The sequence below is a fragment of the Pyxicephalus adspersus genome, chromosome 1 (assembly GCF_032062135.1).
Source record: "Pyxicephalus adspersus chromosome 1, UCB_Pads_2.0, whole genome shotgun sequence".
Classification (NCBI taxonomy): domain Eukaryota; kingdom Metazoa; phylum Chordata; class Amphibia; order Anura; family Pyxicephalidae; genus Pyxicephalus; species Pyxicephalus adspersus.
In genome coordinates, this window is record NC_092858.1 from 75,385,101 (window position 1) to 75,410,967 (window position 25,867).

The 25,867-nt window shown below is 36.6% G+C and overlaps 2 protein-coding genes across 41 annotated transcripts in view; one reads left to right on the forward strand and one right to left on the reverse strand.

Moving 5' to 3' along the window:
* The window catches only part of TFG (trafficking from ER to golgi regulator), a 20,515-nt gene extending 11,456 nt beyond the window's left edge, over positions 1-9,059 (forward strand). The window contains exons 3-8 of one of the 2 annotated variants that reach the window (XM_072414867.1): positions 1,861-1,944; positions 5,209-5,355; positions 5,437-5,604; positions 6,766-6,900; positions 7,993-8,097; positions 8,307-9,059. In XM_072414867.1, the coding sequence (XP_072270968.1) occupies positions 1,861-1,944; positions 5,209-5,355; positions 5,437-5,604; positions 6,766-6,900; positions 7,993-8,097; positions 8,307-8,683 (1,016 nt within the window). In that variant the 3' untranslated portion in view covers positions 8,684-9,059. The remainder of the gene's footprint in view (positions 1-1,860; positions 1,945-5,208; positions 5,356-5,436; positions 5,605-6,765; positions 6,901-7,992; positions 8,098-8,306) is intronic. The other variant, XM_072414877.1, reaches the window with a different exon arrangement.
* Positions 9,060-9,508: 449 nt separating this feature from the next.
* Positions 9,509-25,867, reverse strand: part of ABI3BP (ABI family member 3 binding protein) — a 187,678-nt gene continuing 171,319 nt past the window's right edge. For all 39 annotated transcript variants that reach the window (XM_072414769.1, XM_072414669.1, XM_072414687.1 and 36 more), the window contains 5 exons: positions 19,725-19,804; positions 18,572-18,601; positions 15,471-15,632; positions 13,197-13,319; positions 9,509-10,530 (listed from right to left, as the gene is read on the reverse strand). In XM_072414769.1, coding sequence (XP_072270870.1) covers positions 10,415-10,530; positions 13,197-13,319; positions 15,471-15,632; positions 18,572-18,601; positions 19,725-19,804 — 511 coding nt within the window. In that variant the 3' untranslated portion in view covers positions 9,509-10,414. The remainder of the gene's footprint in view (positions 10,531-13,196; positions 13,320-15,470; positions 15,633-18,571; positions 18,602-19,724; positions 19,805-25,867) is intronic.

A 25,867-nucleotide genomic window follows, 5' to 3' on the forward strand; every position in this document is an offset into this window, starting at 1 on the left:
TTTTCAATTTTAAAAAGCCTCTAGTTTTGCATTAAAATGCATTTCCTCAATCACTTATTTATCTTTGATTTATGAAAAAATATATATATTTAAATGTGTTTTTTACTGTAGACATATTCCTAGATGTCCCCGTTTGTGAGCAATTTTCATCACTTGTTTTCACCACTGTGTCTAGTGGTTTTGCTGTTAACTTGAAAAGTTGGCAGGCAACTGAAAAATGTTTAAGGACCGTTCTTTTGTTTGGACTATACATGAATTTATGACCATACCATGTTGGGGGGCTTTGCATTTTAATTGTAAAGTTATCATGTTAAATTCATAAAAATGTTAACAGAAATTTACTCATGATTTTTACAAGTAAATTGGAAAAAATAACGTTCTAATTTTCCCTTATTTCTGCTTATGAATATTCTGTTCTCTATACATCAAGCAAAAGTCTCTTCATAGTCTGCACAGGCTGCAGATGATGGTGAAGCAGCTTTTAGGTAACATTCACATGGATGGCTGTTCCCAGCCACTGATCTGCCGCTATCATCATACACCTATAAAATGAATGAGCATTTTAATTGGCTTTTCTCAGACTTGAACTGTCCAGATTACCAAGTTTACATGCAGGTTAGAAGCAGTGACTGTCCATGTGAGCAAAGCCCTAAACATACAGCTTAAACCTTGTAACCTCTTTAAGGGGTAACTATACTGTATGTAATTAGGGTGTCCATGAAGTCACTTTTTAAGTGACATATATTTTTCTTCAAGACTGGCTGAAATGTTTTTTAGCAATAATGTATGTTTGAACACTCAGCAAATGGGAGTAGTTCCAGCAAGCCAACATTGAATGGTTTGCCACATCATCATACTGCGTGGAAAAATAAGCTCAACAATAAACAAACATTACCACTAGGTGGTGCTAGCGGAACGTTTATTTGTAATCCAGCACGGATTGCACAGCCTGTCTACCAGCATTCATATTGTTCAGGTGGCAGCAGATGGGCAGATCTGTAAACCTACTTGAAGTACAAAAAAAAAAGCTGCAGCTTGCCACATTTTATTCAAAACTAAAATATTTAGAGTAAAAGTAAATCTGTGCTGAGAGAAAACAGGCTGCTGCCATATCTGACTGCCTTCTAAAAATGCTAGCTAGATGCCTATCTCTGCCCTCCGGAAAGTATAGCCGTAGAAGACTTGTGGTGACAATAATGCCAGCTCACAAAACGCGTGTATACCTTCTGGCTTGCAGCAACTTTGTAATGTTATGCTACTAACAAATATTTTAATGTAGATCATACACACTAAAATATTTACAAAGTTCCTAAACAAACAAAAAATCAATTTAAAACTATTTATTCTCAAAGCTTAGACAAATGTTCAGAAATAAAAAGAATACCATCTAAACAAGTTTGTTTTAGTATTACTAGTGTCCTTCCATTTGAATTACCATTTGTTCTTGTAATAAGCTATATACTTTTTACATTGACAAAGCTAGAAGAACTGTTTCTGAGCAACAAATGAATGAGAAATTGATTTTTCTAGAGCACTGCTGCATTCACCTCTGTCTATACTTCTCCATCACTTAGTAATGGACATCAGTGTCTATACAAACTCTGGGTTAGTTGCCAGCTTATTACATATATATATCTGGACTGGAGAATGTGTGCTGTGATCTCGGATAAGGTGACCTCACAATAAAAATAAAAAAAAGTACCTTGAGAAGTCAGGGACGGCTTGTTTTATTTATTGCTTGTGGTCAATGTGTAAATAATGTAATGTCCATTCTCTGAACAGATATACTTATATAGTTAAATTTTTCCATTTTTTTTGTATATTCATTGCTCAACTATTTAATGTTGCTCTATGTTTCAGATGGAGACCTCATCACTATCTTTGATAGTTCAGACTTATCATTTGCTATACAGTGCAGTCGAATTCTGAAGCTTACATTATTTGGTGAGTCTAAATGAATTTTATTACTTACATAGAAAATCCCAGTGATTATAACCACTGAGCTGCGGCAGACTAGTGTGCCGTGAGAGATCTTCAGGTGTACCGTGGGAAATTATCCAATTACCATTGTCGAATGTCTGTGCTGTAGTCACTGGCAGAGTAATGTAATACTCTTCCATGTCAGTGGGTGGCAGTAGGTAGCTTATTTGCCTTGTTTATTCTTAGAGACAAGAGAATTAGTTACAGAGTGTCATTTTGTAACATTTTTGATTTGTGGTGTGCTGCGCCAGGATTTTTTCAATGTACAAAATGTGCCGTGGCTCAAAAAACTGGTATATCTCTAATCATATTATGTCTTTGTCAGCTAGCACTGATGATTATTTGATATTACTGATCTTCCCTTTAGTTTTAGGATGTAGGAGCAGGGTTTTTATAAAGAAATGTTTTTAATTTTTTTGTTCATATAAAAAATGGGCCTGATTTATTACCCCCCTAGCGGAAATCCGGAGTGTGACTCGTGGTGGATTTTACATGCTAAAAACAGTAATCACGAGTCACACTCGGGGTCGCTTTTAACTAGAAAAACCAAACAAAAAAAACCCCACTTACCTTGCTCCGTCGCTGGTCCATGCAGGTCCTGGGGACACATCCTGCTCCTCGGTTGTCCAACCTCAAAGTGCAGAGACAAGATCTATGGGGTTTATTTGCTACTATACAATTACATCACGTTTAAAGATTTCTTTTTTAACAGATGTTTGTGTTTTGTTATTTAAAGTTTATTATTAAATGTTTTAAATATCAGTGAGTTATGCCTAAGAATTACAGCCTACAATGAAAAATAAATTTCCATGAAAAAATGTTACCACTTTTTGCATAGAAATTTGGATGAAATTAGACCTAGGGGAGGTTAAAGCTCTCCATGGCTGGAGAAGATACACTTTCATCAGTGAACCTGGGCAATCCAACAAACCTGGAATGGATTTCTTAAGACATTTGTTATTTGACATTTGCTATTATTTGTCCAGGTTTGGTGGATCACCCAGGTTCACTGATGAAAGTGTATCTTCTCCAGACATGGAGAGCTGTAATAAATCAGGGCCATTGTTTTTATGTAGTTTTTTTCCTGGGGTTTAAGTTCAGGCCTTTAAAAATAAAGGTAATTTTTGCAGGTCATCTATGTAAGCAATATGTTGTGACTGATGCATTCCTGATTCCAGCTTTTATTTATAAAGTACAATGTGTTAGGAATCCTTTAGCACTTCTTCCCTTTCCTAAATGTTTCCTAATGCCCAGGCCTTTCACTAGGTGGCGCTGTAGTTCCACATAATGATAAAACTTGCCTAGGTCTATGGTCTCTGTAGTTGAAGAGAACATGGCATGAATGTCCAGGCCTCTTAGTGGAATGCTGTCAAAGAGCAGTTTCTAAAGGCAGCCCTGTGTTTTATATTTCCCTTAGGACATTGTGAAATAACATAGAAAGCATATGTGGCATTTGTTGCTGAATATATGTAATTACATACATCCATCCATCTAGTTGATGATCAATTTAACTTGCTATCAAAACAGTGTACCCCTAAAAAATAATAAACTAATACAGTATTAGCTGCCCTTCATTTTCATTCATTTTGTCTTTATTATTAAAGGAATGTGAATACAGCATAGAAACCCAATACAAAACAATTAATGGCCAAAACAGTTTTTTTAATCCTTGAAAGGCAAAGTTATAGCTACCGATCAGGGGCTTACATGAAGTTCCATTTCATACACTAAATTGGTGGTTCTGTGACTGGGACACATGTGCCTAATTTATAAATATCCTTTAATGTAGATATCATGTATAATACTTTTTTGTTCCCCGAGAGGGTCTTGGCTGCTCCTTCTGCGCATGCCCGAGCATCTCCGGCATGCACAGAAGGAGACCTTTCGTCAAAAGGTGAGATCGGCAAGTTTTTTCTCATCTACGTCACCCGATCTAGCGCCTGCGTCGGGTGACATAGGAAGAAGAGGAGAACAGGGTTCTTCCCAGGCCCTTTTAGCTGGGTGCACCACCCGGCACTTTTCAGCACCCACCGGGCTGTTTTTGGGTGGTTACTAAAGAGTTTGGTCACAATACAGGGGCTGCCACCCACCTACAATTTCTTCCCACCCGGCTTAAAAAAATTTCTGGGTTGAGCACTGGAGAAGATGAGTTTAGTTCCTCTTTAATGAAGCCGTGCTACCATCAAATAGAAGTGGTGTGATGCCTGAAAGGATGTGCTACCGCTTGGCAGATCTAAAAACCTATTTAAAGAGATGTTGCAGCCTAACTTGTTTCCAACATCCAACTTGCCACATTTTACTCAAAACTTAAATATTTGTAGTAAAAGGAATTCTGTTCTGAGATAAAACATAAGCTGCCAGAATTGGCTGTCTTCTGAAAATTCTATTTGCCCATTTCTGGCCTCTGGCAGGGGCACATACACATCTTCCCGTGTACGAAATATCATATTTATATTATTGGAGACACATTTTCACAGCCTCTGTGATGCTGAAACCAAGTGGTCAAAGAGAATCCAAGGTCCTGTGCTGTGTTCCTTTTGGAAAAGCTGAAAGTTCTAAGTGTGCATGAATGCACTGTTACCAACATAAAATTTCCATTTTGCATTAAAAAAAATCAGCTAAAGTAGTTCCAAATGTAAGTATGGGTTTGTGCTTTTTACATCTTGTTTTCTTCTTAGAGTGCTAGAATTCTTAGTGGGTGTTGTACAAGACACAATACTTTTTTTTTTCCGCTGAGGTTGACATCTAATATTTAATGACTGTCAACCAAGAGATTCAAAGTATCTCTCAGCTGACTGACTAACACATTGTCTTGCTTATTTGTTGTGCTTTTCTATTTGGGATTGTTCAAGTACTTTCTGCTCCTTATCAGTTACGGAGTCTTGGCACCCAGATATTTAATTATATTATCCAGATGCCTCTGCTGAGAAGCCATACTTCTTCATATTAAATTGTTTTTTTGTTAACATTTGATTACCAGTGAGACACTGCACAATCTGTTCACTTTATCATGTGCTTGCTTGCTAAAACTACATTATGTATTTGATACTTGGCATTAGAATCATATTAACTGGTTCAGCTTCGTATTCTCTGAATCATAGTTTGTTTACCTATTTTCTTAAATGCTCAGAATAGCTGGCAGGTTTAAGCTTTAATTTATAAAACATTTTTTCCTTGTAGCATTTTTTTACTTTTATTGCTTTTATAATGCATTTCTGTTTTCAACAGTTAATGGTCAGCCGCGGCCACTTGAGTCCAGTCAAGTGAAGTATTTACGTCGAGAACTAATAGAACTGCGCAACAAAGTCAACCGTCTACTGGATTGCTTAGAGCCGCCTGCGGAACCTGGAATTCCAACCAGCCTACCAAATGCAGGTATGTTTACTATTTCAATTTGTCTTTGTGTCATTGTCCTAACTTGAGAGAAGTCTTAGAGGGTTCTTTTTTTGCTAACAGAAACTGTAGATGGCCGAGAAGAGAAGCCTGCTGCTCCTGACTCTTCAGTTAAGCCGTCCACACAAGTTATGGCTGCAAGCATGTCTGCGTTTGATCCTTTGAAGAATCCAGATGAGATCAACAAAAATGTCATGTCAGCTTTTGGACTGACTGAGGACCAGGTTACTGGTATGTTTATTTAGCCTGTTCAGAAATAATTGGCAAGTACTGCTTAGTTTGTATGTATGTATGTATATGTATGTGTGTATGTATGTGTATATATATATATAATATGAATTTATAACACAGAAGGTACTCTAGAACTTTCATAGTTTTTTTTAAACAGACAACACTCAGGTGGCACAAAGATTTAAAAAACATGTTAAAGCATATTTGGCAATTGTTTTCGGAACTTTTGACTCTCTGGCACTCTAAACAAGTGTTTGTTGGTGCTGTAAGAAACAGAAGATTAATAAAAAAAAATCTTTTATACTGTTCAATTTATTCTTTCTCCAAGAGCTGACAAAGAAAAGTAAATATTGGTCATTCATGTACATGGTTATTAGAATGCCTCCGCCATACATCTACAATTATGCCAATGGAGAAATAAAAGAAAAGGATGATGTCAAATCTCCCATAAACTCCAGCTGTTTTGGAGAAAGCTATTTTCTTTTATTTTTAATTTCCAATAAAATTAGAAATTAGACAGATTATCTCCATTGGGGATATTCCTCCTTTGATACCAGGACAGGTTATGTGAGTTATACCAAATCATTGACACGGGAACACACAGACAAGAATAAAACCCTCACTGTGGCTTCAGCCCTTCCCTACTGAACTAAAAATGTGCTTTTGTTGCATCTGTCCTCAATAAAGAAAATTCTCATTATTTTTGTTCTCTTTGACACCAAGTCAGTGTAGAAATTAAAGAAATTAGATCCCCATAATAAGGACCTGATGACAATAAAAACATTACAGACATTCTATCCCTTCCCAATTGAAAATTGTGTTAAGCTTTTTTTGGTGTCAAAATCTCACCATTACTAGCAAAAATAAATAAAATATTAGACTGTGTAAAAAATGTATACCAATGTGCCAAGAACTCCATCAGAGAAGATGGTTTTAAAAGTATGAGATTATGGTTTCTAGTGAATAGATGTAATAGCAGCTTTTAATATTGTCACCAGAAAAATATCTTCAGATACATCCAGGTTTTATTTTCTGTAACGTTGAATACCAGTAATGTATAGAGTACATTTTTGGCAAGAGTACAGGTTGTACATGAGATAGGATATTTGGCATGGTGTGTAGACATAGACATAATTATTTTTTGAATACCATTGCTTGCAGGTCCTCCCAGTGCTCCAGTAGAGGAACGGTCTAGCACTCCAGACAGTATTGCATCCTCCTCCTCAGCTCATCCACCAGGAGTTCAACCTCAACAACAGCCTTACCCAGGATCTCAGCAGCCAGGTCAGATTGAAGGTCGGGTCATGTATTGTACTTAGCATGCTTTTATTTGTGCATATAAGTCAGATTGATCTCCATGCAATATAAGTCAGATTGATCTCCATGCCATTGTGACTAAGTTAAACCCTTACATTATGTAAGACTTTTTGTATATAAATGCTGGATTTTTTGGAGGACTATAGAACAGGGCACACAGCATGCAATCTTTCCTGCCAACGGTTTATAATAAAATGGCTGTTACAATTTTTTAAACAAGGGCATCTGTAAAGAAAATAATTTTTACCCATACACCTATACTGAAGATACTTACTAACTGAAAAATCTGTATCTGACCCCTAGACTAGTGGGTAATGTTTGGTCCTCTTCTTTAATCAACCCATGAAGCACTACAGGTTGACAATCGAAAACTCGGTCATCGATATACCGGTTCTTTCAGTTTCCTGGCATGAATTTCGGATCGCATTTTCAATACAGGGACTGCGGTACACTGTTTGGCCACTGATGTTTTTATAGCACTGTTCTGCAGAAACAGCTGTTAGCTTGCTTGTTTACACAAATACATGTTGAGACTTCCCTGCTGTCTGCTCCCTGGAACAGTGCTAGATGTCTGCGGTGCTGCGAAAGAAAGGCCGGCCTGTGTGTGGAGGTGCGTATAAAAATAAAAAAATCCGGAATTTTCTAAAATCCGGCGCACCTCAGGTCCGGGGGTTGCGAGATTTTTTGTCAACCTGTTCAGGTCAAACATGATGGAAGAAACCACTGCACTAGTAGGGGACCTGCAGTCCTAAAAGTGTAGAATGCAAAATATTTTTCAGCCTGCTTGAGTCGCAAGAGTAAAGATCAGAAGCTGTGAATATTGTTTTACTTTACAGAAAGCCCTGTAAATAATAATAAAAAAAATCCAGCACAGATTATATCTGTATATTCTGCTCAATGTTAAAAAAAAAAGTTTCATTATAGGCATTATAGTATACCATTGCACCCTTTGGATTTTTTTTTTATTAGGGTATTGTTTCTTTTCCAGTAAACACCTTATTTTTACAATTTTGTCAGTACAAATGTAGTTTTCGGATTTCAGACAAATGAACTGATTTGCTTTGTCTGCAGGCCAAATATATCAGCAATATCCTCAACAGCCTGGATATCCAACAGCTCAAGGTCAACCGCAGGCTGCAGCTCAGCCCCAGCAGCAGTATGGAATGCAGTATCCTGGTAAGACAGTCAGACATATGACATTCATATTTACCCAGAGAACAGTAGCTTGTAAACGTGAGATTTAGGGATTCCAAGAAACAATTTGTGAGTCTCAAGAGTGATTAAATATAAGTTTTACAGCTTACTGTAACAAATGTATTTCTAGAACAAATGTCTCAAACGTGTGAAAAGTATTAGGTGACAAAATCATTTCTCTTGTCTCCTAGGCTACAGTCAGCAATCGACACCCCAAGCACCGCAGCAATTTCCTGGTTACAGCCAGCAAGCAGCCCAGGCTCCTGCTTCTGGCTTTCAAGGCCAGGCACAACAACTTCCATCGCAAGCTCCTCAACAGTATCCTGCTGGCTCCTACCCAGCACAGACTTACACTACACAAGCTTCTCAGCCTGCTAACTATAATGTCCCCCCTGTGTCCCAGCCTGGCATGGCACCAAGCCAACCAGGTAGCTATCAGCCTAGGCCAGGATTTACCCCCCCACCTGGTAGTACCGTAACTCCCCCTGCAAGTGGGCCTAATCCATATGCTCGTAATCGCCCTCCATTTGGTCAGGGCTATACCCAACCAGGTCCTGGTTACCGATAAATGGAATATCTCTATTATGGCTGCTAGATCTGTTTCCATCCAAACAGACTTTAATATTATGCTTACACTTGTAATTAAATTTCTGACAACGGTGAAAACATTCTCCTGTTTTACTGTTGTGCAACTTTCTTGATGGAAGCGACCAAATGATTATTACTTGCTTCTGATTGTATTTGCTCACTAGTTGAAATCTAAGGCCCAAACCAGTGACATGTTTGACTCATTAGACCGCTTTGTCAAACATGTGAGAACACACGCTAAACCCCACTTGTTTGTTTTTTAACATTCTGATGTGTCCTATTAGATCTGTTTTTGAAGTAGGTATTATGTACAAAATCTAACAGTCACCAAAACCTAATAAAATGTTAAAACTCAATTTCTTTTTGTGTGGATTCATAACCAGTTAAACATTTTTTTACTACTTGGGATGATTTTTTTTCTTTTTTAAATGGGGTTCTTAACACAAAAAGCCTACAGGATGCCTCTATTGTCATATGGTTACAAGGAAATGGCAATCATTTTTTTTTGTTTTGTTTAAATAAAGGAACGGTTGGTATTCAGGTGGCAATGAGGTGACCAGAAATTATGCCAGTGTTGTATTTTGGGCTAACTACGTGCCTGTTAGTGTAAACATAAAAAGTAGGGAACACAAAAAGGTAAGAAAAAAATATAAATCTGCAGTTTTCTTTAACTTATGTTGTAGTGTTTTAAATATGAATAGTGCTGAGAGACCTTTATGAAACACTTTTGATTTGGTGGTTAGTTAAAAAATCACAATTGCAATGGTATCATGCAAAAAAAAAAAAAAAATTATAAAAACAAATGTTAAAAAACAAAATCAATGTCTTTATTGTAGAGTTCATATAAGGCTTTTCTCAGATACAAAACATTGATCCTTTTGGAAATAAAGCTGTATTTGAATATACTGTACATTCTGTAGAAAGTTACTTACACATCTATTTATAAATCACATGCTTATGTTATCTTTAAAATGTTTGTAGCCGGAAAAGGAAAAATGGAACCTTGCACTAAAGAATGAACACAATGAAGTACCTGCCTTGTTAAAATGGATCCTCTGTCCATTTACTGTATCCACAATGTGGGGATGGTTTGAAGGGACATAGTCCAGGAATTATGGAGTTGGCCAGCAGTGGGATTGTCTGCTGTTCATTGAACCATTCAGCCTAATTTCAATGTTTCCTGCATAGATGTTTCCCTCTAAATGTTACTAGGAATATTCCCCCAGTGTTTCTTCTCATGAAATACAGTAAAAGGTCATAATTTTGTGGTTAATTGCACACCACATTTTTTTGTTTTGTCAGTAAAATAAATTAAATCATGATGAAGCTAGATGAAGATTACCATGAATAAAGAATTCTTAATTAAACTTCAAGAATACTGTATACTGCATAGAAATTTGCATCAAAATATTTCTTACAACGTTGTGATAAATAACATAGACACTGCTCTACTTAAAATACCAAAACCAGGGAGCCAGCTTCCCGAGATTTTATCCTATGAAAACAATATCCTTAGTGTTAATCTTGATAAATATGGAAGCAGTCTGTTATCTCCAGAATAATTTCAATAACTTGAAAGATTTCATACATATTTTACATTAGTAGACATGAAGGTACTGAGAGTAGACTGAAGCTAGCGCATTCTCTATAGAAATGATGATGATGATGGTGGCAGTTGGAGTGAGTCCGGTATTCCGTCACAGGAGTCGTCTTACCATTTTCCAGGTATTGCTATCCCACATTCATACCAATGGACGTAGCTGATATGTGTTCGTCCTCCTATATCCCCAAATTCTACTGGCTGCTGACGTACTGATCTGTAAAATCCTGTCAATTATATAAAGTTAAAAGTTAATGACAATTTGAAAAGAAGGGGCACTTCTATGGAACTGGAATGGCATGTATGATTATATATACACACAAGGAAGACCTATATGTACAGAAGAATACTGAACGTTGTTCATGAGGCCACAGATTTGTCACCACTGCTCTTACACTGGTCACAAAAGTCAACATGTTCAGTCGTCACATTGTTGCCTGGTTCTCTAAAGGTCATTTCAGACTAAGGCAGGCTTAAATGTTCTCGCAACTGGGCTGGTAACCGTTTTGTGCATTTTCCTCCTCATTTGCACAAGGCTGTAGTTGCAGCACAGTTTCTGTAGGCTACTAGCTGCTTCTAAGCACAGGGTTGCTTTTATTTGGTAAAAGAACTGCACCGCAAGATCAATACTCTGAGATTGCTAAGCACACTCTTTTCCATCACTACTGTGAAAGGGGCCATAGAATTCATGGCCACTGATAATGCAGCAGTTAGGTACAATGCCAGCATCCGTTATTTTCAATTGGTATACTTTAGGAGTACATGTTTAGTTCCCAACTTTTAGCACACTGTGCTTCAAATGGTCCATATTAATTTTCATAACAAGAACTTCTACCAGTCAGATTAACACACCAATAAATTAAATAATTGTGATCTGTTTCCTGCTATATTTCCTCTGCACGGTCACCTTCATGGATGCAGAAACTCTGCTACATCATATAACCTAACTTTTATAGGGTTGTTTGGTTGACACTTCTTTTCAGATCCCCAAATTCCCATGTCACTGCCTCATATCTACCTGGAATATAAGTGAACATCTGTTGAAGACACAAGTTGTTTAAGCCCCACACCCCTTTCTGATGCCAAAGTTAAGATGGTAATTTGTACATAATTAGTGGAGACATACAGTTTCTTATCCAACAAGCTGTTCTAAAGTTTATTTTCAGTAAAATCTGTCCTTTGAAAGAACATTTCTTTTTTCATCTGACCATTTAGTAGTCCATGTTTATTGTTGACTGAAGTGGTATTTAAATGTAATACCTAATCAAGCCCATTCCCAATAGTAAACCATCACTGTTTTATGTTGTTACAGGGTTTTACAATGGCACTTAAAGGGAACCTGTCAGGATAGATAAATTACTGCCATTGAAACACACACACCTGGAAAATTCTCTACCACGGAAAGTTTTAGTGAATGTCAGATTCACTACCTTATAAATATATCCCTAAGAATCACATATGCTGTAAGTGTGGCTTATGCCTTTACCCAGGCAATGAAGAATACCCTTCTACACTGCATGTATGTATAAACAGTTATTTTTTTTTTTTGAATATTAGAATGATAATCCATGACAACAAGCTAGGAAAACATCATATTTTTCAGGTCTGTTGACAGTTTACAATCAATAGCATATTTGAATAATCTGGCCTTGGATATTCATAGCAGCTAGTGTGGTGTGCTTCTAATTAACCCCATTATTACACGATATATCTTTCCTAGAATAAAACAAACTCACCCCCCTAGCTGAAGTGTTCTAATAGATGAGCTCTCTGTTGTCTGTTTTTAATTAGAATTACTGCATTACATCATACATTGTACTGCATAGCACTTACCAAATTGCATATCAGCATAGTATAAAAATGGGCTGATATTTACTAAGCACCGGAAATTCGTAGCCAAATAGATCTGAATAAAGCCCTTGCCAGCTGCAGGCAGCTTAGAATATTTTTGTAATCTTAATTATAAGAAACTATTTTGCTTTCATTTTCATTAAATTGTTTTGCCTCCTAGTCAGAAGTAGCTTAGTTGCCTGCCTACCTACCTTCTTATCTATAATATAAACACAAAGTAGATTCATGAAAAAGCAAAATGCAGAAATCCTTATTGAATAACTTTACTGGGCTGTGGATGAAGTTTGAGGTTGGATTGATCCACTGTTCCTGCAGCTAGAGAGCCTCGTAAGGTCTTGTAATCAAATTGCTTGTAATCAAAATATAAATTAATTTGCAAACAATATAACTGAGCTGCATTATATACCCTGCATCAAACTGTGTCTATATACAAAATAGTGAAACCAACTGCTGGTTTATTTCAGATAATCATATCAGTATTAGTATGAACATATGAAATCCTGACATTATTCACACAATAAACGTACAGTGACCAAGATCCACTCTGTTGTTTCACTGTTTTTATACACACTGCTTTACATCTGGTATAGCCTGGACACAGTTCTATTTTAAGGTTCATCTGAATCAAACAAATCCTAAGTACAAAGTGGCTAACTGGAGTGAAACCTGGAGTGGAGTGCAGTTGTTGAAGGTGGCATACAGTATTACATGGATTAAAGAAGATTAAAGAATACATTTTAGGGCTCCGGCAGTACACTGCCTCCCATGTCCCCCTACTCTGTACCTGGTATGTTTGTAAGATGCCAGCATGAACACCTGTTTGGTCACTGGATAGGCATTGAGAAAGGTGTTTCAAGGCCCTAAATAAATATACAGGTAGTCCCTGAGTTAAGGACATCCGACACATGGACGCCTCCAAGATACGAATGGAGCTTCCCTGCTCGCTCGTGTGCAGGTCGGAGGCTTGATGGGGCGATTCGCTGCCTGCCCACCACGCCCCCACCCCGCAGCTACTTACGATGTTCAACAAAATCAACAATACCTTTTCTGGTTGTCAGCTGCTCAGGTAAAAGTTGCTGTCCTGTTCTTCCATCAAGAAATGAGTCAACAAACTGGCAGTGATCCTCTCCATAACCAGACTGATCTCCTATGTTATAAAAGGTGCCTAGGAATAGAAGTAACATTACTATTACCATCTTGCCATGGGTATTTAATATAAGGTAATGTCATCCACCATGAAAATGTAAGAAAATGTAATTTCATACAAGTCTTTAGAATACAATTTTTATTTATTTATCGAGATATTCCAAGTTGACCAATGAGAACAGTTGGTGCCCTATTGTCTCTAGTTCATAGCCTGGACAAACTTATACATGTGGTTTTCTAAAAATTTGATTTGCAAGGCTGTACAAATAGCCTTTGATGGCTAAAGGTTTTTAATCTTTTCCCCCCTGCACTTGCTGATTATTATTATTATTAATAATATTAATAAAAAGGATTTCTATAGCGCCAAAATATTACGCGGCGCGGTACATTAAATAGGGGTTGCAAATGACAGATACAGACAGTGACACAGAAGGAGAGGACCCTGCCCCGAAGAGCTTACAATCTAACAGGCTACTATTCTCCTGGATTTAATTCCCAGGACTTTTCTGTGTTCATATCCATCCTCTACATGCTACATGATCTTTTTAATACCTTTCAGGTCTTCAGGGAACCCCTTCTATAATTACTATATCCACAACTCACAGTATATTCGTGGGTTGTTCAGTGGGAAGAATGTCACCCTTTAATATAGCCAAAAAGATCATTGCTGTCAGTACCTAAAAGGCACAAATTGTTCAATGCTCAAGGAACCCCTAGCAACCTCTGGAGGTAACCTAGGCTCTCACAGAATCTTGGTTGAGAAACACTACATAAGCAGATAATTAGGTAATTTGAAATATGTGGGAAACTTAGTAATGGAATGCTAGATGAGTTTGTATCTTCATCCCATGTTTTTGTGGGTGATTTACTTAAGCTGCGTACACACGTGCAACTTTTGTCGTTGGAAAGGATCTTTCACGATCCTTTCCAACGACAAGGGACTGCACGATGCATGAACGGTGCTGTACATACAGCACCATTCATGCTCTATGGAGAGGGGAGGGGGAGAGCGACGGAGCGGCACCCTGCTGCGCGCTCTCCCCCTTCCCTTTCATTAGGATCGGTCGTCGTCCATCGTCCGTGGATCCGGCAGGACGGTCGTTCGGACGATGGACGACACCGACTGTACACACGGCAGATTTTCGCCCGATATTTGGCCGATGCCGATTATTGGGCGATAAAAATCTGATGTGTGTACGTAGCTTTACTTTGTAGTGTAAATACAATGATTGTTAGGAATGCCCTTCGTTATTCATCACTGACTTTTAGGAGCATTAAATTGTAAGGGCAGGGACTGAATAATTTAGTGTTTCTGTACAAATCTTGGGAATAGGTAGTATACTTGTATGGTATTGTATTTTGTATTTTTCTATCAGTATGTTGTCCACTCACCAGCTACTTTATATAGGAAAACATCCCACACAGTAATTGTGTTTATTACAGGTAGAAGACATGGTTTACCAAACACATGTTTAAGCTGTAACACATGTATTAAAGCATGATGTAGGAACCATTGTATTCATCCAGTGTGTGGAAAAACATTGTAATAACAGATAAATGCTTGTACCAGACAGATTTATAGCACAAAGGCATTTTGAAGTTTTTCAATTAGTTTTAGTTTTTAGGAGAGATGTTGGGGTTTCCACATGTTGTTCTAATTTTTAGAAAATACAGTGGCTTATTTAATTACTGAAAGTATTTAAGCTATGACTGTGCTCATCCTTTTGTTTCTATTTTAATAACTTAATTTTGGAGTTCCTAAAAAATGGGTCTACAGAACTCTAGTACAGGAAAAGAGAGTTTTACTTTTAACCCTCTACTAGCTGTTTCTGCAGAGTTATGTCCCCTCTGGGTGCTAAATTTGCCATATCTGTAGGTTGCCTATTTTGTGAATTGCTTGATGTCTAAACAAATAGTGATGGGTGTGTATGATAGAAGAAAGAATATTTGACTATTACGTGCCCCCATAAATTCAATTCAATTTAATATGATGATCAAGCACATACATGTAACTTCAATGTTTATCAGGAAACAAAATCTCAGAAATGTGCTACTTAGAAGAGGCAGTGAAGCCTTGGGGACTGAGTCTGGAGTTAGACTGCGCTATACATTGGCATGCGTAGTGTCAGCTTCAAAATACAAATACAAAATATATATATTTTCTTTTTACCTGTCAGAGAGTTACTGAGGTAAATCTTATATCGGAGAGAGTTACACAACTGAATGCCCACAAATTTCTTATACCACGTCCTCTTCACATATTGCTTTCCTTTACATTCTGAATAAGAGTCTGTTTTAAACTTGATTTCTGTCCATATTGCATCCTTTCCCCCTGTGTATGTTGGAAGAGAACATCAAGAGTTATTAAATCAAAACAAGATGAAATACTACGCAAATCAGTTTAACAAAAATGTTGGAAATGTTATTATGAAATATGATGGCAATTACATGTGTAAGACCCACAGAATGCAAAATGTTACATTTGGTAATTTTTAAAAAAGCAAAAAAAAAGTTTGTAAGTGTTCACCATGTTTGTGTTGGGTTCCTCATACTAAATACCTACTGAAATAGTAACTAGCTTCTCCCCCAAAATTGCCCTTAGAATTTGGAAACATTGGAGTATTACTATAGTGGAAGAGACATTAGACAGCTTGTGTTGCAGAGCAGTCCAGACATAACTATAGACTCTGCATAATATACATAAATACATAATAGTAATATTAAAATACAAATGGTAGAAGGGGTAACACATTCCCACTGCAGTTTTAGTTGAGGATTATGAGCTATACATTATTATAGGAAAGCTCCTAAATGCCTAATAATAGGCCTAACATAATAGGTACTGTAGTTCTGTAAAGAAAAAAAAACAACCTTTTTTTACAACAAAATATTTGCTCCATATTATTCTGGTAAATATACAAATCAAAGTGTTTTGTTACAGTATATATGAAAAATCCAAGAAAATCCACTTCCTGTGCACTCTGCCTCCACTGACTGTTATCTGTTACATTGACCCCTACAATTTAATTATTGTGTGGTCAAGTGTTATGCTGATCCCCTGTTAATTAACACACTATTAACAATAATTAACACATTATTATAGGATCCCTATTATCAGTAATTTTATATATACTTTTATATATACTTTAGGATAAATAACAGAAGCAAAACACAAACACATGTACATTATACAGTAAGTTCACTAGTAAAAAGGCCTGCTATCTATACATTATGTATGTCTATACCTTTCTACACCTGAAGTATGTAAATGTTTGTAATGTAAAGTACTGGGGAATGGCATAAGGTCCATGGAAAAATTAGGACATGAGCCATGATACATGCAAAGAAAACATTTTAACACCGGAGCATTGTAAGTGCCATACTCGAAGCATATTTATTTTTTGCCATGGCCATAAATCAGTGTTATTGTGGCTAAGCAGGGGTCATTGGGAAGTATGAGACACACATATACAAAATTTACTGTTGTAAGTCACGTGATCACATGGTTTTAATGAAGCCCATCAGATGTGGGAATCTGTTTGTATCCCATGTAATTATGTTGAATGCTAGGTATTCATCATAGTAATAGAACACCTCTGGAAACTATATATACCCTGTAGAAGGTTATACTCCATCTATTTAATGCATAGGATATGCAGGCGTAATGTTGTGGTAATAAAATCACTGATTTTTATGCACACATGCAATACATCATGACAGATCACAGAGCATATCTCCCCGTTTCAGAAAACTGATGTCATTCTAGACATGTGGAATGCACCCTTTGTTCTGTCACATACCTAAATCTTACATTCGTCATACAGTTGTGCTTTGAAATATCTTTGGAACATTTAGATATATGTTTGCTGCCGACTAATAGAAGGGATACTACTAAATAAACAGTATGGTGCCTGACATTTTTAGGTGTGTTTATTCTTTTCATGTGTTAAAGTGATGGGCTGTAAAGTTTCTAGTATAAATCAGCGCATGGAAAGCTGGAAAAGTGAAGTCATTGTCTTCCTAAAGAAACAATGGGATGGCTTTGCAGAACATACAAGTAGAAAACATTGTATCCCTTTAAAAGATGGTAAGGTATGTAGTGACAGACATCAGACAGAGCCAGCATATGGCCCTATTGCAAGAATATTACTATTATTATTATTATTATTATTAATAATAATATTAATATTAATAATAAACAAGATATATATAGCACCAACATATTATGCACATTAAATAGGGGTTACAAATGACAGACAGATAAAGACAGTGACACAGGAGGAGGGGAGGACCCTGCCTCGAAGAGCTTACTATCTAGGAGAATAAATTTAGCCTCTCATTCAAATTAGTGGAGAGGTAAGGGCATAATAAAAAATGCTTCCCGTTTCTCTCCTGCCAAAACAGTAAGCAACATCAACACCTATGTATTTTTACAAATCTCTAAATAAAATTATGTTGCTGCCTGGACAATTTTACACTGCTGTATCACCTGGGGTGTTTTAATTCCTAATGAAAGTTTATTATAATTTGGCCATTGGCAGACCAGTTTTTCATCATGGAGAACAGAAACAGTCACAAAAACCTGTCTAAGTGGGGTTTTACCATTTAAAGGAAATACTTTTGTTACTGCTTAAAACTACCTGGAAACAAAAAAACTGCTGTAAGACAAGCTAATTGTCAAACCAAAAAATTCATTCAGAGCCAATGTAATCCAATGCAATGTATTTTATGTGGGGACTGTCTGGGAACATTTACACTTTTGTGTAACATCACATACAGCTTTCAGCTATTCCCCAGAAGAATGTTATTTAAAGGATTTGTGAAATTTCAAAGTTTTTTTGAAGCCTTATGAAAAGAGTGGAGGTGTTGAAAGCCTTAAAAATGGCCAAATATACCAAATTTTACATTGGCCACAAATAGACATTAATAGAAATATGCCTCTAAGGCAACAAAATTCACCAAAACTTTGGCGATTCAGCTTGGCCATCCCTAGTGTCTGCTGTCCTCTATACCTATTCAAAACAATGTTGTGGATAATGTCTATGAAAATTAAGGGTCATATTACGCTTTTAGGTTAACTCACAATTTAACCCCCCCTTCCCCCACACCTTCACCACTTGGTCCTCTTCTTTTGTAAAATTGTCACTTGTAAATTGTAACTGCCACATAGCAGTTATTGTAATGTAAATAGTCAAATATACTAGCTAAATTTAACAATTTAATAAATTGGCATTTTGGTAAAATGATAAAATTTGCCATAAAATGTCTTACCTGAAACTGGCTCACTGACTCTTGGATCAGCTGCAAAGAGGAAAAAATACTTTTTAGCTACTGTATACAATAGATAGGAAACCTTGTTTGTGCCATTACTATCTTGCCTTGGACATAGAGACAAGCATATTTCTTATCACTTGATATTGGGCAATATACCTGTCACTTTCATGAGCCCTGTAATCCAACAAGTAAAGAGACAGACTAGAACACGTGGCCATTATTCCAGCATGTTTCTCAGCACACAGACCAGATGTGGAGTCAGCTGGAGATGTTGCTCTGGAACACAAATCTCTTTCAGATTCCCATGGTGCCTAATATTTCTAAATTATAGGTTTGGATTTTCAGCTGTTGTTAGAAACATAATACCAAAAAATCTAGCCTTTTTTTTTTTTTGTAAAAAATTGCCTTTTTTTTTTTAAAATCAATGTAGATTGATTACTTTTATGCTTAAATAAATATAATCCATCCATCTCCTATTGGTAAGTGGGCAATGTGTGAGCTCTAGATTGCTAGGCTCTTTCTTACCCATATAATAGGAATTTATTGTATGGCTAATATAAAATGCTCATTTCATTTGAAAAGAACCATTAACTGATCTTTACAGCATTTGGATTGTCTAAATGTGTAGGTGTATTTAGGAAAAAGTGCAGAGGATGTGAAACCAAGCTGGCTAAAATTAAATCTACTTACACCAATAAAAGATACACTGTGATTGGTTGGTATAGGTATCACATAAGTAGATTAATTTATGCAAACCAGTGTTTGATTGGGCTTGGGCTGATTTGCAGTGAGTAAATGTTCAGTATAGATCTCCTATCTAGCAGATGCACTAATACAATTATTTACAAAATTGGCAACAGGGCTTGGAAGCACTTGGACGGTTATGAGCAATATATCCATTATTCTTTGGTATATAAAAACTCAACATATAGCTCTAAAACACAAAAATTGCAGTTGTTAAAAACACTTTGACAAAACATTCATAAAATAATGCCTTATAAGACTATACTGACTTGTGGCATCTATACCAAAGCTAAACAAAATGTTTTACATAATAGAGGAAGATCTAATATGGGAAATGAACATCTGATGTCACTTTTCCACAGATTACAGTAATGCTTAAATGACTTTAAAGGCTATTTAACATTACCTGATTCTGTGCTAAACTCCACTGTTGCACTAACTGGACCCTCACCGAGAGGATTTGTTGGTACCACTTTAAAATCATATCTGTAAAAAATGTAAATTTAAATAATGTAATAATGTAATGTGTATAAATGTAAATAAAATAAAATAATAATAAAATAACATAAAAAATCTTTGAATTTCCTTCATATTGATTTAATCTCTTTTGAGAAAATAAAGAAATAAAAAGGTGGACCCAGTCTTTATAAACCTTAGCTTGGTATGTTTTGTTGTCTGCGTTTCACTCCCCACTCCCACCTGGGGAACATGGCTACAGAGAAAAATAGTAAAGAAAAATTCAGAATTTTAAAGTTTACAGAAAAAAGACATTTTCAATAGGGTCACTTGTTCCTTTGAAACCAGACCTCACTTTTGGAGAAGTTTCCCCTCACTTCCTGTTGTTTGAGTGGGAATAAAACATACCCAATTAAACACAGACACAAAATAAACAAATAAAAATAAATGTTTCTGACTTTCTGGAATAGTACCCTGGACAAAATACTTAACCCTTGAAGTCTATCCACACTGCAAGGGTAGTTTGAACATATGCTAGGAGTTCAGTTTCATCGAAAAGATATTTTGCCTTCATATACAGCTGTGGCAAGTGCCATTGAATAGTCAGATATGATTTGTACAGCTGACCACACTCATACATTTTTATTTATATATTTAGGTAGATAACCTTCAGCAAGTACACAGTTTATACTGACCTTAACAGCAGCACCAGTTTTACAGCAGGTATCACTGCATCACAAAAAAATAAATATTGTCTGCTACTTGGTCTAATCCATGTCATCTAAATCAAGTGCGCTGAATCCAAGTCTGAAGTCCGATTCTGCCTAGGACGTCAGGATCTTAAGTTATTACACCTTTAAAAGTGATTAGCTACATTTTTTTGTTCCACAGTAATCTTTATACATAATTTACGTTTGCCTCAAAGTTCCATGACATTACAAAAGATGTTTTTTGTTTTGCAACAACATATAAAATTACACATAATTCACCTTTGTTCAACACACATGTACACTTCAGAAGTGTTTCAGTCACTCAGTTCTCTCAGTTCTCTTCAGTTCTCTCGTTGCAGAAACCAGCGGTAGCCGCCCATCATGTTGGGGTTGCACCGGCCTTGATATCTTGTTTCCATAACAGTAATGTCCTGGTGGAACCTTTCCCCTTGTTCATCACTCACATCACCCAAATCTTGTGGGAAGAAGTTCAGATGGAAATGTAGGAAATGAAAAGGGACATTCGGCAGCCAAGTTGATGGTATGCTGTTAGCATGTTGTTCACGATTTCAGCATTCTTTTCAGCTTGCTGCCTGCCCAGAAAGTTTTCTGCAACTAGCACGAATGAATCCCAAGCAGCAAGTTCAAGTGAATTGAGTTTGTCTCTGAATGTGGTGTCACGCATCAAATTGCAGATTTGGGGACCAACAAAAATGCCTGCTTTCAGTTTAGCATCTGTTATAACTTTTCCAAACTTGTCCTTCAGATACTGAAAACCCATACCATCACGATCCCGTGCAACAACAAAGTTTTCATTAATCCAAGTTTAATATGAAGTGTCGGAAAGTAAACTTTCTGTGATCAATGAGTGATTTATGCTTCACATTGTACTGGCCAACAGTGTGTTCAGGTCCGGGTGGCAATTTTTTCACTTTGTAATGGTTGCTGTCATCACAACTGGTCCACAGGCACAGAAAGCACATATATTTTGTATATCCCAATTGCAGGCCAAGAAGGAGTGCCACCACCTTCAGGTCACCGCAAACGTTCCTCTTTCATTTTCTCGGCATGAGCAAGAGGAACGGAAGGTTTTTCGTTACCTTTATGCAGCAATACAGCTGTTCACAACCTAACTCCATCATCAGGTCACTCACGTTGGTACAAATGGAAATGCTGTTTTCCAGCTTGTAATAACCTGCAAACTTTGTGTGAGGATCACAAAAGTGTGAAGTTGTTGTTCCTTTTTGTAGCAAATTTCACTACTTTAATCTGGAGGCTAACAGTTCAGACTTCTCTTTTGACAGACAGGTCCCTTACTAGATCATCTAAATCCGACTGGCCTTTAAAATGTGGCTTACGCTCTTCAAATTGAAGTTCATAACATTCATTAACATCAACATCATCCTCCTGTTCCTCATCGGACATGTCACTGTCAGTAACAACAGATGTAGGAGGGTCTGGCACTGGATTCTCTGCATTATGTTGCATTGGCTTCAGAGCAGATTCACAATCAGGATAGACGATTTTTGACTTAGTCTTCTTCGATAACCAATTTTACTCATACAGAAGTAGCAGCCTGAGTGATGGTCTTTTGGCTAACGCCAAACCATAGGCACAGCAAAAGGCATTTTATTCCTTTTCCCGTTCAACCATTGTGTTAGGCCAATGTAACACACCTGGCAGCAGATATGAGGTGCCCAGCTTTTATCCTGTTCTCCAATTTCACATCCAAAGTAATACTTGTAAGCAAATCTCACCCTCCTTGTTAGGTTCTTGCATTGCTCACACAGGATATATTTGTGACAAATGTAGCAAAAATTGTCCAGTTTATTAACACAGCTGCGCCTACTCATCTTTAGCTCAAAACATACTCACTATGGCCTAGCTGTACTATGCAATAGGATGGTTTTGCACTAGAGACAAGCGCTTGGTTCATATACCTATTTCCCTGTCGCTGCTGGAACATGCATGCCACCAGGGGTAGCTGCAACTGTTATATTATTCCCATGTAAAAATACATTACCCAATTACCGACCATTTGAACAGCTATAAGCATGCCTATACCTTAAAATCTGTACATGATAGGCACATTCTGAGTTCAGATTAGGAATCAGCACACTCGATATCATGTAAATCACAAGTGTTGTTCCTAGTAGCAAAATTGTTGTTGTGCAGTATAATTAATCAGAGAAGGGCTCTCAGCACAATCTGCAATGATTATTATTTTATGTCTAAAGTAAAACAGTTACAACATAATATGAAACACTTAAGCAAGAATGTTTGCTAATAATTCATTAATCTTTGCCCCAGTGGAGTTTACAGTTGAATCTACATATTACACATGTACAAGTTCAGGGAAACATTAGGCCAGCTTTGTCAGTTTATAATTTGGCAAACATTTCTGAACTATAATCAAGAGCATGTATGTTAGTTTTCTTAAAGTAAACTTAGAATCCTGACTACTTACACAAGGTATGGAAAAGCTGACTGTTTTAGACTGTAATGTAGTTTTTTTTCTGTAAATGTAAACCCTGTCAATGAGTTTCACAATATTACTGACATTTCTTAACTCTATATAAATATATATTTCTCAAAAGCCACTAAGAATATAAATCCACTTTGTAAGCACTTATTGGTTTCACAAAACTAGATATTAATCTTTGAAAGTAGTTGTGATATTATCACTGTGCTGCATATACTCATATGGACTCATCAGGCCCTCATACTGCAGGCTGTTAAAAATTACAGGATTAACTGTCTTGATAAAAATAAAGCTATTTGGGCCCCAATAGGATCAACTTCTTCTTGTGGAAACTGCGGGCTAGTTCTCTGGCACAAGGACGGCACCTAAAGGAGTGTGGTCGGGCAGATGTGATCCATAGCCATACTAAGTGCTCTGTAGTGTCTGCCACCTCCTCCTACACTGATCTCCTTCCCTTTCGCTACTTCTTTGGTTTTCCTTTCACTTTTTCTATCGTACTCTTTTATCCAGACCTTTATCCCCTTTGTTTCTCTTTTAGGGCGTAAGCAGATATGTGACTATGGGGATAGACATAAACTACTTGGGTTATCTGATTTGGCTGAATTACTCTTCTCTCTGTTTAAATCCAAATCTAGATACTCTGTAGATGACAAAGTTAGATGTATATCTCACAAATTGTGTTCATATCGTTTATGCTTTACTCTTTTATTTTGTAAGTGGTCTTTGTCTTACTACTGAAGGAAATCTGTCAATAAAAGTTACATTTTGAAAAAAAAATTACATACAAGGCATTCTGAACATGAAGAAAGAGCACCAGTCACTGGCCTTTATTACAGGAATCTTGCACACTAAAGCAAAGTTTCATACTGGATTACTGAACATATGTTGGAGAAATATAGTAAAAATACATAGGCCTCCAGTATTTTAACAATATGTGCCTATCCCATACTTAACCTGGAAATACCAGCCAGAAATGACACATTACAACGTGAAGGTGCAATCAGATTGTGATTGTTACCAGTTTAGGTTGAATTGCACAAGATATATCTTAAACTTAAAATATAACAAAAGCTGATTAAATAAGAGATTGCAAGTTGCCGTCTTTACAATCACAGTATGCCTAATGATCACTGTTTTATACAACTTCATCTATATTTTAAGAATTCTTTTGATCCTATATGAGCTCACACAACATTTATTTTTTATACACCACTAAAAGTGGCCAATTTGCAAACAGCTTTTAACATAACTAGTAAGTTTACTGAAAAAACCTGTACTATGTATGCACCTATATAACCTACCGATAATAATAACCTACCGAGTTTTTGAATCATTTTTTTTTCTTTCATTGAGCAATTTGTGTCTCAGGACAGTTTAAGTGCCACCAATGATCTTTTTGGCTATCAGCTTTTAACATAACTAGTAAGTTTACTGAAAAACCTGTACTATAAATAAAGGGTCACATAACTTCTAGATACCATTTGTAACATTTAGGTTTCTCTGCAAAGTGACAAAAAACTTCCTACAGATATACCAACTTTCCAAAAGGAAATTTTGATGAAAAAGTTAAGTACTCATTTTTTAGGGAATAACATAAGTTTTTCTCAGCTTGCCAAAATACATGATCAGAATTTAATTTCAAAAGATGAAAACTGTCCAGGCCTTGTCCCATCTGCACTGAATATTACTGTAAGATCCAGCTGCATATTGCTCAATTCCTTTCTGCTAATTGATCTGTTTGTGAACAAAGCTATCCTTAGTGCTAAATCAGCACAGACTATGCTCTAAATCTTCTGTAATGGTTATAATTATTGTAATCCTCTATTGGCAGAACTCTGACATTGTATAGCACAGGAATATGACATCTCCAAAACGGAGTTTAGAAGATTTAGTACTCAAAATATACAGAACATATGCAAGCTGCATTCACTCTATGATATGTAATTTCTAACACATAACAAAACACGCATCCAAGCTAGCATTGGGCAGAAGTTTGTATTCAGGAACAAGGTCATAGAATATATTACAAGTAAAAAAACTGGGACACATGAAGATTTGTGGATGAAAATACCCTTAAAAGAAATGTTTTTCACTAAAATCTGCACAATGATTACATAGCTGGTTGGACAAGTTGTAAATCAGGGGATTTTGGCTTTTTCGCACAACAAGTGGAGAACAATTCAGTGTTGGCCACATTACTGTATGAAAATAACCTACCGAGTTTTTGAATCTTTTTTTTTTTCTTTCTTTGGGCAATTTGTGTTTTAGGACAGTTTAAGTGCCACCAATTATCTTTTTGGTTTTCAACTTTTAACATAACTAGTAAGTTTACTGAAAAACTTGTACTATAAACAAAGGGTCACATAACTTCTAGATACCATTTGTAACATTTAGGTTTCTCTGCACAGTGACAAAAAAACTTCCTACAGATATACCAACTTTCCAAAAGGAAATTTTGATGAAAAAGTTATGTACTCATTTTTTAGGGAATAACATAAGTTTTTCCCAGCTTGCCAAAATACATGATCAGAATTTAATTTCAAAAGATGAAACTGTCCAGGCCTTGTCCCATCTGCACTAAGGGTGTAAGTAAGGGTGACATTCTTTCACTGGACAGCAATGTAAGAGGCATTCATCCCACTAATCACCACACTAATGTACTGTAAGCTGTGGATATAGTAATTATAGCAGAGGTTCCATGAAGTCATGAAAATTATTTAGAGGGTTTCCCCATGTTAAAAAGGTTGAGAAACACTGCCCTAAGGGGTCACACAGTAAGTGCCAAGGGGCCACAAATTGAGCACCAGGGATCTAGACCACTGAAAAAAGTATCAGTGTAACAACAAAGAACTCTCATAACCTATAGCCTGGCCTGTGGATTATTATTATTACACAGTATTT